This window comes from Callospermophilus lateralis, chromosome X (genome assembly GCF_048772815.1).
Source record: "Callospermophilus lateralis isolate mCalLat2 chromosome X, mCalLat2.hap1, whole genome shotgun sequence".
NCBI classification, from domain to species: domain Eukaryota; kingdom Metazoa; phylum Chordata; class Mammalia; order Rodentia; family Sciuridae; genus Callospermophilus; species Callospermophilus lateralis.
Window position 1 is genome coordinate 8666574 of NC_135325.1, and position 16798 is coordinate 8683371.

The following is a 16798-nucleotide window of genomic DNA, read 5'->3' on the forward strand; positions in this document are numbered from 1 at the left end:
TTATGAATTTAAATCTTCATTTATATATTTTAAGTGTTAATAAAGCATTCAAAATGTAGCTTGTACATGACTTCTAAAAATAAAATAACACTTTTAACATAATCTTTCTGTTCTGCAAAAATATTCTACATACATATGATCAAAACAATCTTTTCCTGTTTAGGAAATTTCCTATGCACAGTAATTGAGGGGGGGAAAAAAAAAACTACCAATATTTCCAATGTTAAGATAGCTGGGTGCCACCTAGTGCTCAATTTCTGTAACTACCACCTTTACAAATTAAAATTTGCTATTACAACCCAGGTTCTAAAACTACATTTTAGAAATATTCCCCATCCCCCATGTATACGATGGCAAAATAAGATCATGAAAAGAATGCACATAATATCAAAATTAGTGTAAAAGTAAATACTACTTAAATATGAAAAAACAGGCGTATTGTTTTTCACTTTAAATGCAGATTTCTGCCTCCTTCAAAATTTTTAGGGAACATTTGGTAACTGGAATATACAGAAAAATTCTGTGTAGTCAACAGGCTAGTCAAAAGTAGGGCTTAATTATAATTCATAACAAGTACAAGGCAAATGGTTTATTCAAAACATCCATTTACTTACTGCAAGTGGTCAAAGTAGGAAAGGCTGTAATGTATTTTTTTTTCTTTTTTCTTTTTTTAAATAGATGTGCTCTTCTATCCATAAGCTCCATTACATCAATAGCACAAAATGGGCTTAATGTTTCACTTAAGATAATTCAGCATTATCAGTTTTAAGGAAACAAATACCTTAGAAACAAATCAGTCTGCCTTAACAAATCACAATCATGCTAATGAAAATTTAATCTTCTTTTAGGGTTATGTCCAAACTGCAGGACAATCTTCCGAAAAATTGGAATGTAAAGTGTTGTGTTCAATTTAGATCTGAAAAGGAAAAGAACATCAGGTCAAAGAAAACAACAACTATCCTCAATTCTAGTCTGCTATCAGTCCCTCTTTATGCTCTCCTTTGTAATGTATATGTTATACAGAATATTCTTAATAGAGTGTATCCTTCCTTCCTTTCTTTTGTGCTAGTGATCTGAGATTTAATACTGTGGGAGCATTATCTCTTTAAGAACTGGACAAGCATCTCCTAATTCTCTTCTTCTCAATATGATTGTAGGAATATAGCTAGAACACCTCTAGAGAGATGTCTAGGGAAAAAGGTATTGTTCTCAGGCGATTCAGCAAACCCTTACAAAATGCTCAATAGAAATCAATTACCTTTAATAACCACTACCTGAGTCTGCTGGGCCCAGTTTTGAGAAGGTATGGGCACAGAATCAGAAATTCTTTTGAGAAAATCTTGCTTTGCTTAGATCCTCAACCTATCACTTCAGAGTGTGTGGCTTCACACTCATGCATTTTCTCTGGTTAAGTTCCTGAATTTTCTAAAGAGGCTTTCTATTTGAGCACAGCCACCAAAAAATATTTGGATCAGTTCTTAATTCTTAACACATTGGCTACATGTCAAGTTCTTGTCACTTGAATATAACTGTTAATTCTACTGTCATAACAGTTGTTAGAATCTTAGCTCAGGATCTCCAAAGTGAAGTACATTAAAAAATAATAAAACAATGTGTTTACTTTTTCCTTTTCATTTTCTATTTGGGGGTATGCTTTAAAATGTACACAATGGTAGTTATGTACATTGAGTTTAATTCTTGGTGTGAGTATTCTGAATGATTTGGAGATGCACTGAAATGTAAGATGGACTGAAAGATGAATTGAGATATAAGATTAATCAAGTATCTACAGGTTCTGGATCCACTGATTTTAACCAACCACACAGAGGAAACGTTTCAAAAAATGTGTCTGTACTCAACATGTATACTTGTCATTAGTCCCTGAACAATACAGCATTACAAATATTTACTGAGCATTAACGTTCACACTGTATTAGGTATTAATAATCTAGAGATGACTTAAAGTATTTGGGAGGACACACACAGGTTATATAAAATACTACATCTTTTCATAAGGGACTTGAATACCTGTAGATTTTTATATCCTTGCAGTGTGTGTGCTGTGTGTAGTTATGTGTCTATCTGCCTGTCCTGAACTATGATCTGAGATGATTGTACACAAGTGTTAACTGTAGAATCTTGGCGGTGGGTATCACTTGTGGAGTCTAAATCAGACGTCCCCAAGACTGGCCTTGGTATCTCTTAAAAGCTCTGGCAATTCTATTACAGAATCTTGGTCAGGAACAATTACTCTAGGTATTTTGAAATTATATATTTGAATCAAATCAAATATTATTAGTTTTGATTATGTACATAGATATGGGAACCTTATTTCACATGTATAGGGGATTGAAAAGCAGGACTTACGATTATGATTACAGTGTCTGGCATTCATATTGCCAAAGCAAACATTTTTAGGAAGAAATATTGAAAAGGGCTGTTTAGAGTTCCCAAAATAAAAATAACAGTTTGGTTATTTTGTAAATAATTCTAAGGACTTTAATTCATGGACAAGATCCAAAATATACTCATCTAAGTGTTCCATATTCCCAGAATGAATGAAACTTAGTGCAAAGGGCTGGCTTTTCCATGCATAACTCAACAGAAACCAGAAAATGCAGAGTGCATCTACTTACATCATCAATGTCCTCATCATCATCTCCAATGTCATCAAACTGAATCTCATCATCATCTCCAGGACCGAATGTATCAGTTTCATTGATTTTAGCTGAAGACACAATAACAGATTGAAGTATACAAAGAGACTCCCATAAGTCAATGTTTAGTTTAATTTAATCAAAGTTTTCATCATAAGGAAAACCTTACAAAATTCTACCTACCAACACTACTATACAGAACAAATTTCCTAGCAAGGTTATAGCTTTGTCAAGACAGAGTATTTATGTTATAATTATCTTTTGTCCACAGGGGTATTTTTAGCAAGGCAGGCTCTAACTATACTAATTCTGAAGCTATTTACAACTTCCAGGTAGACTTCAAAAAATGTTTGAGCACATACTAACAACTCTATTTCTTTAAGGAAAGCTGGTTTGCATTGATGTTTGAGTCATCAACCAGAAAGATTTGGTCAAATCATGCTTAGGCCTACAACAATGACATGCTATTCCTATTTCCAGATATATTACCATTTTCTATGTCACAAAGGCTAAATAAATAATTTCAGTGGAATTTTCATGATTACATAAGACTGTTTCTATAATAAAATACAATGGATCAAAAAATAACAATAACTGCTAAGCAAAAAAACGGAGGCTTACAAATTAGTATATAAAGTACATTTCCCCTGTGATGAGATTATGAAAGACTTAATTTTTTATGTTTTCTGCATAAAAAATGCATTACTTGCTGGGCATGATGGCACACACTTGTAACCCTAGCAACTCAGGAATCTAAGGCAGGAGGATCACAAGTTCAAAGCTAGCCTCAGCAACTCAGCAAAACCCTGTCTCAAAATAAAAAAGGGCTGGGAACATGGCTCAGTGTTTAAGTGCCTCTGGGTTTAATCCCTGATTTGAAAAAAAAGGAGGGGGGAGCATTACTTTTGTATTTGGAAGGAGTGGAACTAAGAATATTAGTTCTAAAATTTTATAGGGGGCTGGGGCTGTAGCTTAGAGGCAGAGTGCTTGCCTAGCATGCATGAGGCACTGGGTTCAATCCTCAGCACCACATAAAAATAAACAAATAAAATAAAGGCATTCTGTCCATTTACAACTACAAGAAAAATTAAAAAAAAAAAAAAAAGTCTTATAGGATGCAATGATACAGGGACATAATGGATTGAAAACTGATTTTTTTTCTTGTGGCACTGGGTATCCAGCCCATGGCCTTGCATATACTAGGTCAAATGCTCTACTACTGAGCCCCACCCCCAACTCTCCTCCAAAGGAATTTTTAAAAAGTACTATAACAAAATTATTCCTTTCACTGGCATTATACAGAAGTTAACGGCTTATAATAAAATGAACTTACTAAAACTGTATTTTAGCAGGAACAGAATTCAGTAATTTCTCTTTTATAGTATCTAGTATTATGACATAAGCAGACATTAAAAGTAAACAACTAAGCAGACAAAATCCACAAAATTCTACAAAAATTCCTCTACCTAAACACTGATAACCCAAACACCATATGACAAGTGGCATTACCATGCTCTGGAAGCTCGCCATAAGCCTTCAGACTTCTAGCTTCATCTGCATTGTATTTTAAAATTACATCAGCTTTGTTATCCTTAAATAGAAACAAGAATTTTAGAACTGATTACACATACAAAAATATTATCAGTTATTTTATAAATTATTTTTGAATTGAATAACAACATCAAGTCTCACTGTTCTGTTATAAACCTTCTTTAAAGTTTTCTCCTACCTTTGAAAAACATCCTTGGGTTTAACCCAGAAGGAACTAGGTTACGTGCATGACTAAATAATGAGCTTAGGAAAGATATTTACTGATCTTACTTTAAGAACAGAACTGTGAGCTGGGCTTGGTGGCGCACGACTGTAATCCTAGTGGCTCAGGAGGCTAAGACTGGAGGATCACGAGTTCAAAGCCAGCCTCAACAGTGAAAAGCAAGTCAGTGAGACCCTGTCTCTAAACAAAATACAAAATAGGGCTGAGGATGTGGTTCAGTGGTCAAGTGCCTTGAGTTCAATCCCCACCCCCCACCCCCAGTAAAAAGAACCAACCCCAGCCCCCTCTTTAGGTATTTCTGATACAAAAGTTCCACTGACAAATACTGCCTTAAAGTTTACACTTCCCCATTTGAAATTAATGACTCAATTAAGGAAGAAAACTGATCACTTCAGCCCATTGGGATCTTGTTAAGGTGCATGATCTGATTAAAGAGGCTTGGGACTAGGGTCCAAGAATCTGCATTTCCAACAAGATCCCAAAAGACAGTGATGCTACTGATCTCTGGACCACCCTTTAAGCAGCAAGGATATAGAAGGATCATGGGAGATTGCCTAGTCAGAATGTTACTCCTTTCAGAACTTTGGTGTCCTTTCTAATGGGGAATTAATTTTTCTTCCTACTTCTGGGGTTATTAAGATCAAAAGAAGAAGATGGATATTAAAATGGTTTATGAATTTAAAGCAGGCTTTCTCAACCAAGGCAATAATGATCATTATGAACAGGATAATTCTTCATTGTGGGATGCTATCCTGTGCCTTGTAGTATATTCAGCATCACCTCCAGCCTCTAACTATTATGCCAGTAACACTATCCACCTCTCACAGTTGTGACAATCAGAAAAGTCTCCAGGTACTGACAAATCCTGAGAAGGACAAAATCACCCAGAGTTGAGAACCCAATGATTTAAATAATTCTTTATTGGGACTATAAATATACAGATACTATCAAATGGAGATGAGTTCTAAAAGGTAAAAGTCAAGTGGATCTCCCAGATCCATAAAGTTCAGATCATGAAGGGCAACTACCATTTTCTTCCCCAGGTACTCATCTACATTTAAAGCATATATTTATATCAATAGTGTGTACATTTTGTAATTACTCAAGTGCCTGTTTTATTCTCATAACAGGCTATATGCCTTTTCTGGGATGGGCACCTGACTCGGTATATCCCCTATAGTAATGGTTCACAGGTTTTTATTTAAGACTTATAAATTTTAAAAACTTGGGGAAAGAGGCTAAATGTAAGATTATATTTTTATTTCACCATTTAGAACGATAAACCACCACGATGTATTATGGCTCATTCCAAAAAAGGGGAAAACTTTAAATATTAAAAAAAAGAGAGAAAACAGATCATTTAGCTTTTTAAAAAACTTTATGTATGTATTAACTCCACAGATGGGCATCTGGAAAACATAATCCCTGGGATCATCAAAATTTTACCTGGTAGTCTCGAAGACCAACCAATATGATGTCTGAGGTATTTATCCAAACCTACAAAAGAAAAAATCATTGTACAACATATTTAAAATAAAAATGAAGAGACTGTGAACCACTCCAAGTAGTTATCTACTAGAGAATAGAAAATTATGTGGTTTTATTTTCTTCTGTCTTCCACCTACCCACATATACACAGCTCCCTTTAGTTTGAGAACAAAGGATTAATAGTACCAAATTTTAAAAAGTCACAAAATCAGAGCTGCGACTTTTTTTTTGGTGCAAGAGATTAAACATAGGGACATGCTAAGCACAGCTCTACCACTGAGCTACGCCATCAGTCCCAGTGAGTGATGCATATCAAATTTTATTAATATGCTTTATAGCCATCCCACTCAATACAGAATCCAAAATAGGTCTACCTATCAGGTCCCTTATGGCTTCTTAAAACAATAGTTCCCAGCCTTTCCCCCCTTTCATAACATTAACATTTAAAGAATTTTTTTTTTTAGTTATAGATGGACACAATATCTTTATTTAATTTACTTATGTGGTACTGAGGATTGAACCCAGTGCCCCATGCATGTGAGACAAGCACTCTACCACTAAGCCATAACCCCAGCTCAACATTAACATTTTAAGAGTCAGGTTATTTGCTTTGTAGAATGTCCCTCAATTTTCACTTGTTGGCTATTTCCTCAATGCTTCAGATTCAAGTTAAATATGCTGGGTAGGAATACAACATAGGCAACGCAAAATATTCTTTATAAACAATGGAATATACATAAAATCACTAGCAAGACACTGTCATTTGACTAACAGGTAAATTGCTAAGCCCATAAAAACTGCAGGTATGTGTGGGGATAGGGGGGTAGGAGATATAGCTCAGAGTTAAAAAGAGTGTGTCCTGGGGTTGAGCCTTAGCACTCACCCCACCACAAAACTATAGAGGCATTCCCTCATCAATTTTATATTAGATTAAAACAAATCTCCACACCTACCTTTTTTCTCAATTTCCCTCTGATGTGACATAACCTCTTTACACCATCGAAACACATTGCTTCTAATCGTCCATTTCCCAACATTTTGATTACTTGAGCATACTCTGGGGAGGTGGAAAAAAGGGAGGGTATGAAATACTGAACAATTTTTGATAAAAGTAACTTAAATACATGCAGTAAAAGTATAAATACAATGGAGGAGTTATAAATACCACGCTAGTTAATGGTAGAGCCAGAACCAAGACTCTGTAATGCCATTTTTATAACTTGTACCTATTAGACATGTTTTAATTATCTCTTCATTTTGAATAAGTAGACTGATTGCTGTCTTTATGACTGTATGCTCTATTTCTGGAGATCAAAGGTGGTTTGTCCCAAAATGAATATTATACATCATAAATCTCTCACATTCTTTTACTCTTTTCTCTTAGAGCCTTTAGAAGCAAAACTCAAGGAGAGTTCTTAAAGTCAGAAAGGTGTTTCCAAGTAAAACACCAATTTTTTTTGGTGGTATTGGGGAATGAACCCAGGAGTATTTTGACTCTGAGCTACTTCCCCAGCTCTTTTTAAATATTTTGAGATGGGGCTTGCTAAGTTCACCAAGCTGGCCTCCTGCCTCAGCCTCCCAAGTAGTTGGGATCACAAGTATTTGTCCAGCTTAAAATGCCAAATTTTATTTATTTATTTTGAACTCAGGGGCACTTAACCACTGAGCCACATCCCCAGCCCTTTTTATTTCTCTGAGACAGGGTTTTACTAGTTGCCTAGGGTCTCACTAAATTGCTGAGACTGGCTCTGAACTTATGCTCCTCCTGCCTTGGCCTCCTAGGCTGCTGGGATTCCAGATGTGTGCCAACATGCCGTGCGTGCAAAATGCCAAATTTTTAAACAGGATCTTTTCAAATGGGTACCCAGGAAGTTACCCCATTTCACTGCCAATAGAAAATACTCTGAGAAGATTATGTGACCCAAGGATAGTGGTAGTAGCACGTGGGACACAAGACTTCAGACACTTTAGGTTACCCATATAACTGATCCCCAAAGAGGATATACACCAACTTGTAAACATACTGAGAATATTGAAAGGCTCAACCATGGGGCTGACGTGTAGAAGTGAGTTATTCAGACTACAGTGAACCTAGTGCCTCAGGAAGACTGGTCCACTCAGAGGCAGTTTCTCTTTAAAGTAGAAAAAAAAAACATGAAAAAAAGTATTGTCTGCCTAAATAAACACAACTGATAATAGAGGCAAAAGTTACTGAAGCTAAGAAATGAAAAGTCTTGCCAGGCATGGTGGTGCATGACTGTAATCCCAGCAACTCGGGAGGCTAAAACAGGAGGACTGCAAATTCAAGGTCAGCCCCAGCAACTCAGTGAGATTCTAAGCAACTTAGTGAGACCATGTCTCAAAATAAAAAAATAAAAGAGCTCGGGATGTAGCTTAGTGGTAAAGACCCTGGGTTCAATCCTCAGTATACCCCCACCCCACAAAAAATGATCTTTTAGCCAGAAAACATGATTCATTTTTAGTCACTTATGTGTACAGCATGAATATATTTACCAAAAATTCTATAAAAAGGCTATCAAGAAAAGTTATTTGCTGGGCTGGGGGTGTGGCGCAGTGGTAGAGTGCTGCCTAGCATGTGCAAGGCCCTGTTCGATCCTTAGCACCACATAAAAATAAATAAACAAATAAATATAATAAAGGTATTGTGTCCAACTACAACAACAACAAAAGTTATTTGCTGAAGTGCTGAAAATTGAGGCAATTGGTGATACTGGAATATAATCCTATTACTATTTAATTACCTGTTGCAGTTATATAAAACAATAGGCTTAGCTTTAGGAAACACATGATGAAGCAAGGGAAAAGAAACATGTTTTCAACTAAATTTCAAATGGTCCAGGAAAAACCAAACTAAATCAAACCAAAACCATGCATTTCTTTTTTTTTTTTCTTTTGTATTAGGGATTGAACCCAGAGGAGCTCAACCACTGTGCCATATCACTCCCTGCCCATTTTTTTTAAAAATACTTTTTTTAATTGTAGTTGGACACAATACCTTAATTTTATTTATTTATTTTTATGTGGAGCCAAGGATCTAACCCAGAGCCTCACACATGAGTGCTCTACCCCAGCGCCCGCCCCCAGCCCTTTTTATATTTTATTTTGAGACAGGATCTCTCTAAGTTTCATAGGACCTTGCTTAATTTCTGAGGCTGATTTGAACTTGTGATCCACCTGCCTCTTCCTCCTGAGCTGCTGAGATTACAGGCTTGTGCCACTGTGCCCGGTCTATGCATTTCTTAATACACACGCGTTGAAGGATTTAAGGGAGTTCATTATACTAACATCACAACTTTTCTTTAGGTTTGAAATTACTCAAAATAAAAATGTGGGAAAAAACACAAGTGATCTAGTCAGAAATTATGTTATATACCTTGGTTTGGCATTGACAAAAATCTTAACCAGTCTATAAAAGTCAATTGATTGTTTAGTTTTACCCTACTGTACTTTATGAAATCATAAGTTAATGGCACTGGAGAACGGAGAGGCCTATAATGACCTCAGATTCTTCCTTCAACTACAGATGATCTTCTGAACATATCATGTAGCATCATTTACTGTCAAATATGTCCACTAAGCTGGTGCATGGTTGTAATCCCAGGTACCAAGGAGGCTGAGGTAGGAGGATCACTAGTTTAAGATAAGCCTCGCAACACAGCAAGATCCTGTATCAAAAAAATTTTGGGGTGCTGGGGATATAGCTCAGTTGGTTGAGTGCTTGCCTTGTATGCACAAGGCCCTGGATTCAATCCCCAGCACCACAAAAAAATTTTTTTTGGTACTGAGGATTGAATCCAGGGGTGTGTAACCACTGAGCCACACCCCCAGCCCTTTTTAAAATATTTTATTTACAGACAGGGTCTCTCTGAATTGCTAAGTGCCTTGCTAAGTTGCTGAGGCTGGATCTGAACTCACAATCCTACCTCAGCCTCCCAAGCTGTTGGAATTACAGTTGTGTACCATGGCACCCGGCAAAAATTTTTTAAAAAGAGTGGAACAGGAATATAGCTCAGTAGTAGAATACCCAAGTTCAATTCCCAGCCCTGGGGAAAAAAAATCCACTGAATCAAGAAACTGTCAACTACAGCTGTTCAAGAATGTGCAATTCGTTCTTCACACAGAAAAATACAGAACAACATTTTAACTCTGGTTCTAGAAACAGTTCACCTGTGGATGGCCAGCCACCACCTGCACACCAACAGGAATGGACTATTTACAGGGCCATCACAGGGCTGTACCATGGCTGTGTCCTGGTCATCTTTATGTCATAACTCAAGTGTTCACATAAGTCAAGGAAACTTGTGTATAAATCCTCAATGCAGACTGACACCAGGAAATATTATGGAAAGAAAGGCTCTAGAAGTGCAAGAAATGAGAAATGGAGAACAAAAAGGACAAGAGATTTACTGCTCAGGATTATGAATAGGATCCCCTTTAGAGATCTAATTCCATATTTAAGGAGGAAAAGATGTTACAAAAACAAGACTAACATATGAAACCACTTACCTTGCCCATCCTCTTTGAACACCAGCTCTCTTTTTTCAGACTCGTTTTCATTCTTACCTCTGCGTCTATTTTTACCTCCTTTACCTAATTATTTTTTAAAAAGAAAAAAGATATATAAATAATTTGCAAAACAGTATGAAAAGAAACATTAAAATAAGGCTTATAAATTATATTTTAAATCACTAAAGTGAAAAATTCACCTAATTTGAGTACTCTTAATCATATTTAATATTGTTAATATACCACCCTCCCCATTCTTCATAGATTTTTCTTTGGGGATTTTTCTGACCCAAAATACAAATAGCAAATATTATAAAGTCAGGCATCATGGTGCAAGCCTATATTCTCAGACACTCTGGTAGCTGAGGTAGGAGGATCACAAGTTTGAGGCCAGCCTGGGCAGTTTAAGGAGACCCTCTACTAGGGATGCAGCTCAGTGCAGATTACTTGCCTAGTATGTGTGATGCCCTGGGTTCCATTCCCAGTGCTACCACCACCAAACACATACACACAGAGAGAAATACACAGAAAAACATTTTAACTTAGCACACATCCTTTCCAAATAAAACCACAATTCCATACAAATTCCTTGTTTTTCATTTCTTTTAAATACAAACTTGGATCTTTGGGTGTGTTCTGCTAACAGAAAACAAAAGAATGAAAAATAAGAAAGAAGAAAAACTCTCACAAAAATATATAGAACGCCTCATGAATTCGGCCCATACACATTCTTGTAGTAAAATCTTGAGTGCCTTTGGAAGGAATTAGATGTTTCTAAAATGAAGTGAACAGAGTGTCTGGACAAAGAATTGTGGTTTTTCACTTTTGGTATATAGCAGAGTACTCAATCACTGAAATCTCCATTCAAAATTCAATTTACTCTTTTTTTTAATTTTTAATATTTATTTTATAGTTTTCAGCAGACACAACATCTTTGTATGTGGTGCTGAGGATCGAACGCGGGCTGCACGCATGCCAGGTGAGCGCGCTACTGCTTGAGCCACATCCCCAGCCCTCAATTTACTCTCTTTTACAAAGATGATCCTTAAATGATACCCTTGTTGTTTCTTGTTATATATTCACAGGAACTATGCTCTTAACTACCATGCAACCATGCTATCTATTTTGTCATGATTATCTCTATGAGATAATTTATTCCCAGTTACCAGTGAGTTCACTGAAACTCAGATAAATTAAATAACTCAAGATCACAGTCAGTGAGCAGGGTCACCCAGACTCCCGCCGCCACCCCCCCCCAATCCATTTTGCTTCTAGTTCTCAAATTAGGTACCTCTCTAAAGCATTTTGCTCTTTTCAGAAATCTAAACCACATGCTGGGTCTTGATAAATTCTATAAGTGTCTTGTCTCTCTCCTTCCTGAAACCTCAAGAAAGGAGCATTTGTAGGAAATGATGAGGTAAGTTATAGCTACTGAAAATGAACACACTGATTTTGTTGTGATACAACAAGAACAACTCCAGCAACTACAAGAGTTTGAATTTTATCTTATAAGATGCAGCTTAGACTGGATATTTGAAGTTAAAAAGGTGCTAACTGCCCCAACTTTGAAACAATGAAGATATTCTTTATTTGGTTGGTGAATGGATAAACAAACTGTGGTACATCTATATAATGGAATATTAGTGATAAAAACAAAATAATTGTGAGCTCCTGAAGAGACATGGAGGAACCTTAAATGTGTACTGGTAAGTGAAGGAAGCCAACTTGTAAAGGCTATGTACTGTATGACTGTAACTATATATGACATCCTGAAAAAAGCAAAACTATGGAAACAGTAAAAAGATCAGTGGTTGTCAGGAGTTTGGGAGGGAGAGATGAATATATGGAGGAGATAATCAAGGCAGTGAAACTATTCTGTATGATACTGTAATGGTGCATTCATATACCAACCCTAATGTAAACCATGGACTTTGGTTAATAATGTATCTCTACTGACTTAGTAATTATAACAAAGGTACCATACTAATACACGATGTAAATAATGAAGAAAATGAGGGTAGGGGAGCGAGCAGAGAACAAATGGGAACTTTGTTATTTGCTTCTAGTTTTTCTGTAAACCTGAAGCTGCTCCAATAAGCCTATTAACAACAACAACAACAAAAGCAGCAAGGTACACAAAGATACAATCAACAAAATATGGACTGTGATGAGCAAATATATGATACATTATGAAAAAAATTTAAAAACCAGATCTTCATATTAAAAGATATTTAAAAGACCTGTCAGCCAGTCAACACACAGACCATATCTGGATCCTGACTTGGTGTGGATGATGCAAGATTAGCAACGAATTGGGGGTATCTGGAGTTAGGAGATGTTTATACAAAGGTTCATTATACTGTTTTACTTGAAATTTCATTTAAAAATAAGTGAAAAAGGTAGAAGAAGGGTATAAAATTACCAGTGATATGAAAAAAAGAAATACATATTTGCTTATATATAAACTGTTCTCTGAAGGACACACAGAAAATATAAAAATATTTATTACTCAAATTTTTTAAATAAAAAATCCTTTTTATGGGGCTGGGATTGTGGTTCGATGGTAGAGTTCTCACCTTACACTTGTGAGGCACTGGGTTCAATCCTCAGCACCACATATAAATAAATAAAATAAAGGTATATAAAAGATCCTTTTACAAAATGCAGAGCAGACCTAGCTTAGAGCATATGAAGAGGAAAAACTAGTCAGAATAATATTTATGAGATGGAAATGAGAGCTGTGACCAGATGTGGAGGGGAAGAGAAGGGGGAGAGTAAAGGATGCCCAGGGCTTTCACACAAATCCCTTAGGGTCATCAATTCAAGACTTTGTAAAATGAGGGAGTTAGAACAGAGTATCCAAATACCTCTGTTCTAAAATTCTCATTGGAGTCCTTAAAAATTCTTAATTTCCCTCTCACCTATCATTTTTCTTCATACTTTAAATACAATTTCCCACCTTTTGAAGAAATTAATTTTTCTCTCACTTATCATCTTTATGGTAGTAATCTTACATCTCATCCCATTATTTCAATTTGGTATTATTCTCAGATTTCTAATGGCTCAGTACATCTCCAATGAATGGGCCTGTCATCAAACTCAACTGTATTCAAAGCTCAATTTACCTTCTTTCACAAAGCCTGTCCTTAATCAACATTGTTTCTGTTGTATAACCTCAGCGACCATGCTCTTAACTACCATATAATAATGCAAGCCAGGAACTGGGGTTGTGGCTCAGTGGTAGAGTGCCCGCCTAACACATGTGAGGTGCTGGGTTCAATCCTCAGCACCACATATAAATAAATAAAATAAAGGTACTGTGTCCACCTACAATTAAAAAAAATGTAACCTATTTACTCATCACTTCTGTACTTTACCAGTAAGTTCACTGAAGCTACCTCTCCACAGTATTTTGTTCTCATCCCACAACCTAAACCACATTAGCAGTCATTTCCAAAAGGCAGGAGAAAGGCTGTTAAGTGGTAGTGATACCAAGGGACTCATGGGAAGAGCTTGGAAGCAGTAAAAAATGTTCACAATCCAAATATAATCAAGAATGTGCGCCTGGACTTTCTAAAGCAGCACACTTACTCTCTCCTGAGCCAATGTCTGTCACCTTGCTCAATGCTATTGTTAGGTGGGCCACTACAATTTCAAGTTCAGTATTTGAGGCATTTTTAGGTAGCAAGAAAACTAATTTCTTGGAAAAAGACAAGTACTTCAAACCATTATGCCTGCCAGATCTTCAAACTAGAGCACAAGTTCTATTAGGGCCAGGATTATTCCTACTCTGTTCACTGGTTATGTATTTGAGCTTGGCAATTCCTTAAATGAAGCAGTTAAGAGTAGTCCAATATATTGCTAAGGAATGGTGATCTCAAAATCATAGGTAATAACCTCTTCAAAGAATTGGTTTTACAAGTACAGGAAATGACCTCAGTGGTTACTTCTAGAAAGAAAGGAAGAGAGTAAAAAGGGACCAGGGAGGGATGCACACAGGGCTTTGATTTGATGTGTAATTCTTAAATTCACAATAATGAATTCCTAGGTGTTCATTATACTTTTGTATCTCTCAAATGTTATTAAAAAAAAGATTCATTATTTGTCAACTTATCAGCCATGTAATGGGACGCTCCTTAAACTTTCTTTTGAAAGAGTTTTCTTTCTAGAAAATAGTTAGATTCTAAACTAAATCAAATTCTCAAATTCCTTCTTTAAAACAAACAGAAGTGTTTTGGAAAAATTTCCAAAGGGGCTCTTTCATAAGCAAAACATAAGGCTAGTGAACTAGGTGTGACTTTAGTGTATAAGTCCCATTGGAACCAAAGGGGAACCTATTATTCACCAAAAGGTGCAATCAACAGAAGGGAAGTGACTTAGTCCAACAAATATTTATTGAGCATCTTCTAAGTGGCAAGTGCTGGCAATCTGATGTGATTAAGGCAGATGCTATTCCTGTCCTTTAGAACTTATAGTCTAGTGAGGGAAGTGGAAATTTCATCACTCAAAATAAAGATGTGAATAAGATACTTATCGAAGTGATCCAGTTAACATGTCAGAATAAAGAATTCTATAGATTAAAAATTACAAAACTAGGTGTGGTGGTTCATGCCTGAAATCCCAGCTACTTTGGGAGGGTGAGGCAGGGGGTACACCAGTTTGAGGCCTGCCTGGGCAATATAGCAAGATCCTGTCTCAAAAAAAAGAAAAGAAAGAAATGTTTTAAGACTTCTGAAGACTTATATATTCGTCCTCCCTTCTTTTTTGTAGCAAAAAATCTTGCTACAAAAAAGACCTGCAAGTTTTATTTCTGAGACCAGTAAGCTGTGTAGCAACTTGAAGGACTGAATCAAATAGTGAACAGAAGTGTGACCAAGTACCTTGAGAGTAATGAGTAGGGACAGCTACAAAACAGTTAAATAGAAAAGAGAACATAAGTAGGCATGGATCAGAGGAGAAGATCTTAAGATGAATACCAAAGAAGACTTATGGGCTGTGTAATATGCCCCTCTCCAGTGAAAAATACAAAGCTTTATCTGTTTCTACTTGCACAATTTTCTTCAAGAAATTCAAAAGGTATTAAAAGTAAAAGAATGACTGTAAGTCTATAAAAAGGCAAATTTCCTTACTGAGTGTTCTGTTTTTACTTAGATTAAGCCTTCCATTTTAGAAACCCCAAATAAACTTATCCTCCGCTGATAATTTGCCAACGTTTAGCCCCAGAATGAGAGAATAAAGGTTTTTATTCCCATCTCAATACATACATGATCTGAAGCCAAGTCAGAAAACTTCATTAAATATGGATGGAGTCTTTTTTTTTTGGGGGGGGGGGGAGTTAAACCTCATAAAGAAACGGAGCAAAGTAAATCTCTAGAGATTAACCTTAAAAAAGCATCAAGGCATCACAGTTTATTAAGGACAGAGAGGAGCCTCAACAATACTGAACAACTGTCCATAAAGAAGCCCATGCAGAGTGCCAGATGGGCACGAGAGCAGTCATCACTCTTAAAGTTCAGAACGGATCCCAGGGCTTAACTTTCCCTGCGGGGTAAGTCCACAGGGACCCAAGGCCAGGAAATCCCAAGGGAGGTCCTGCGATAAGTCCCTGAAGCGCCGCGGTCAGTCTGGCGCGAACCAGGGGCAAGAGCCTACATTCTCCCACAGGAGGCCCTACAAAAATGGCGTCGGCTCCACCCCAATGTGACCAAACTGGGAAACAGGAGTAACTTCCTCGGCCCTCTCCAGAGCTCCAAGTCGCATGTGGAGCATCCAGGCACAGGCGGGCAGGGCAGGAAGGTCACTGCGGCCTGGGTTTGACCTGGATGCTACGGGCAGGGCCAGGGAAATCGGGCCGAGTAAAGCCGTGGTCTCGGGGTCCGGGTGGCATTACCTTTATTCTTGGGCATGGCGGTGAAGGTGGACTCGCGGAGTCTCCGACTTCTTTCCGAGCGGGAGCGGCGGAGGAGGGGACTCCTCAGAGGGGCGCGATGGGAGACACGAAAGAGCGCGCGCGGGACCAAGCAGCCTCTTGGAGGCCGAGTAGCGTGCGCCGGAGAGTCTGGAGACTGGGTTCTTCCGAGATCCGCTTGCGCCCACGCTCGACAGCAGCAAATGGCGTCGCGGCTGCTTGCGTCGCCTTTCCCCGCCTCCCGCCGCTGGCAGGGCCCACCCCCGCCCCCACCCCCGCCCTCCACCCCGGGCTCTAGGGCGCAGGCGTGGCCGACTAACCCTTATTGTTAGAGCCGAGGGAGCTGAGTTCTGGGAGGGTTCTGAGGCGCCTGAGAGCACGCAGGGGGCGGGACCGTGAGCCAGGAGGCGGTGGAGTCTGGGACTGGATGGACGAGGCCCTGCG

General features: G+C 37.7%; 1 protein-coding gene across 1 annotated transcript; it reads right to left on the reverse strand.

Annotated features, from left to right (window-relative positions):
• Positions 1-623: 623 nt before the first annotated feature.
• On the reverse strand, positions 624-16583 carry LOC143386037 (eukaryotic translation initiation factor 1A, X-chromosomal). The gene is made up of 7 exons (XM_077106912.1): positions 16337-16583; positions 10447-10530; positions 6873-6976; positions 5878-5928; positions 4167-4248; positions 2637-2728; positions 624-916 (listed from the first exon to the last, which is right to left on the reverse strand). Exons 1-7 carry the CDS (start codon positions 16350-16352, stop codon positions 911-913), a joined length of 435 nt encoding a protein of 144 aa, XP_076963027.1. The 5' UTR covers positions 16353-16583; the 3' UTR covers positions 624-910.
• Positions 16584-16798: the final 215 nt, after the last annotated feature.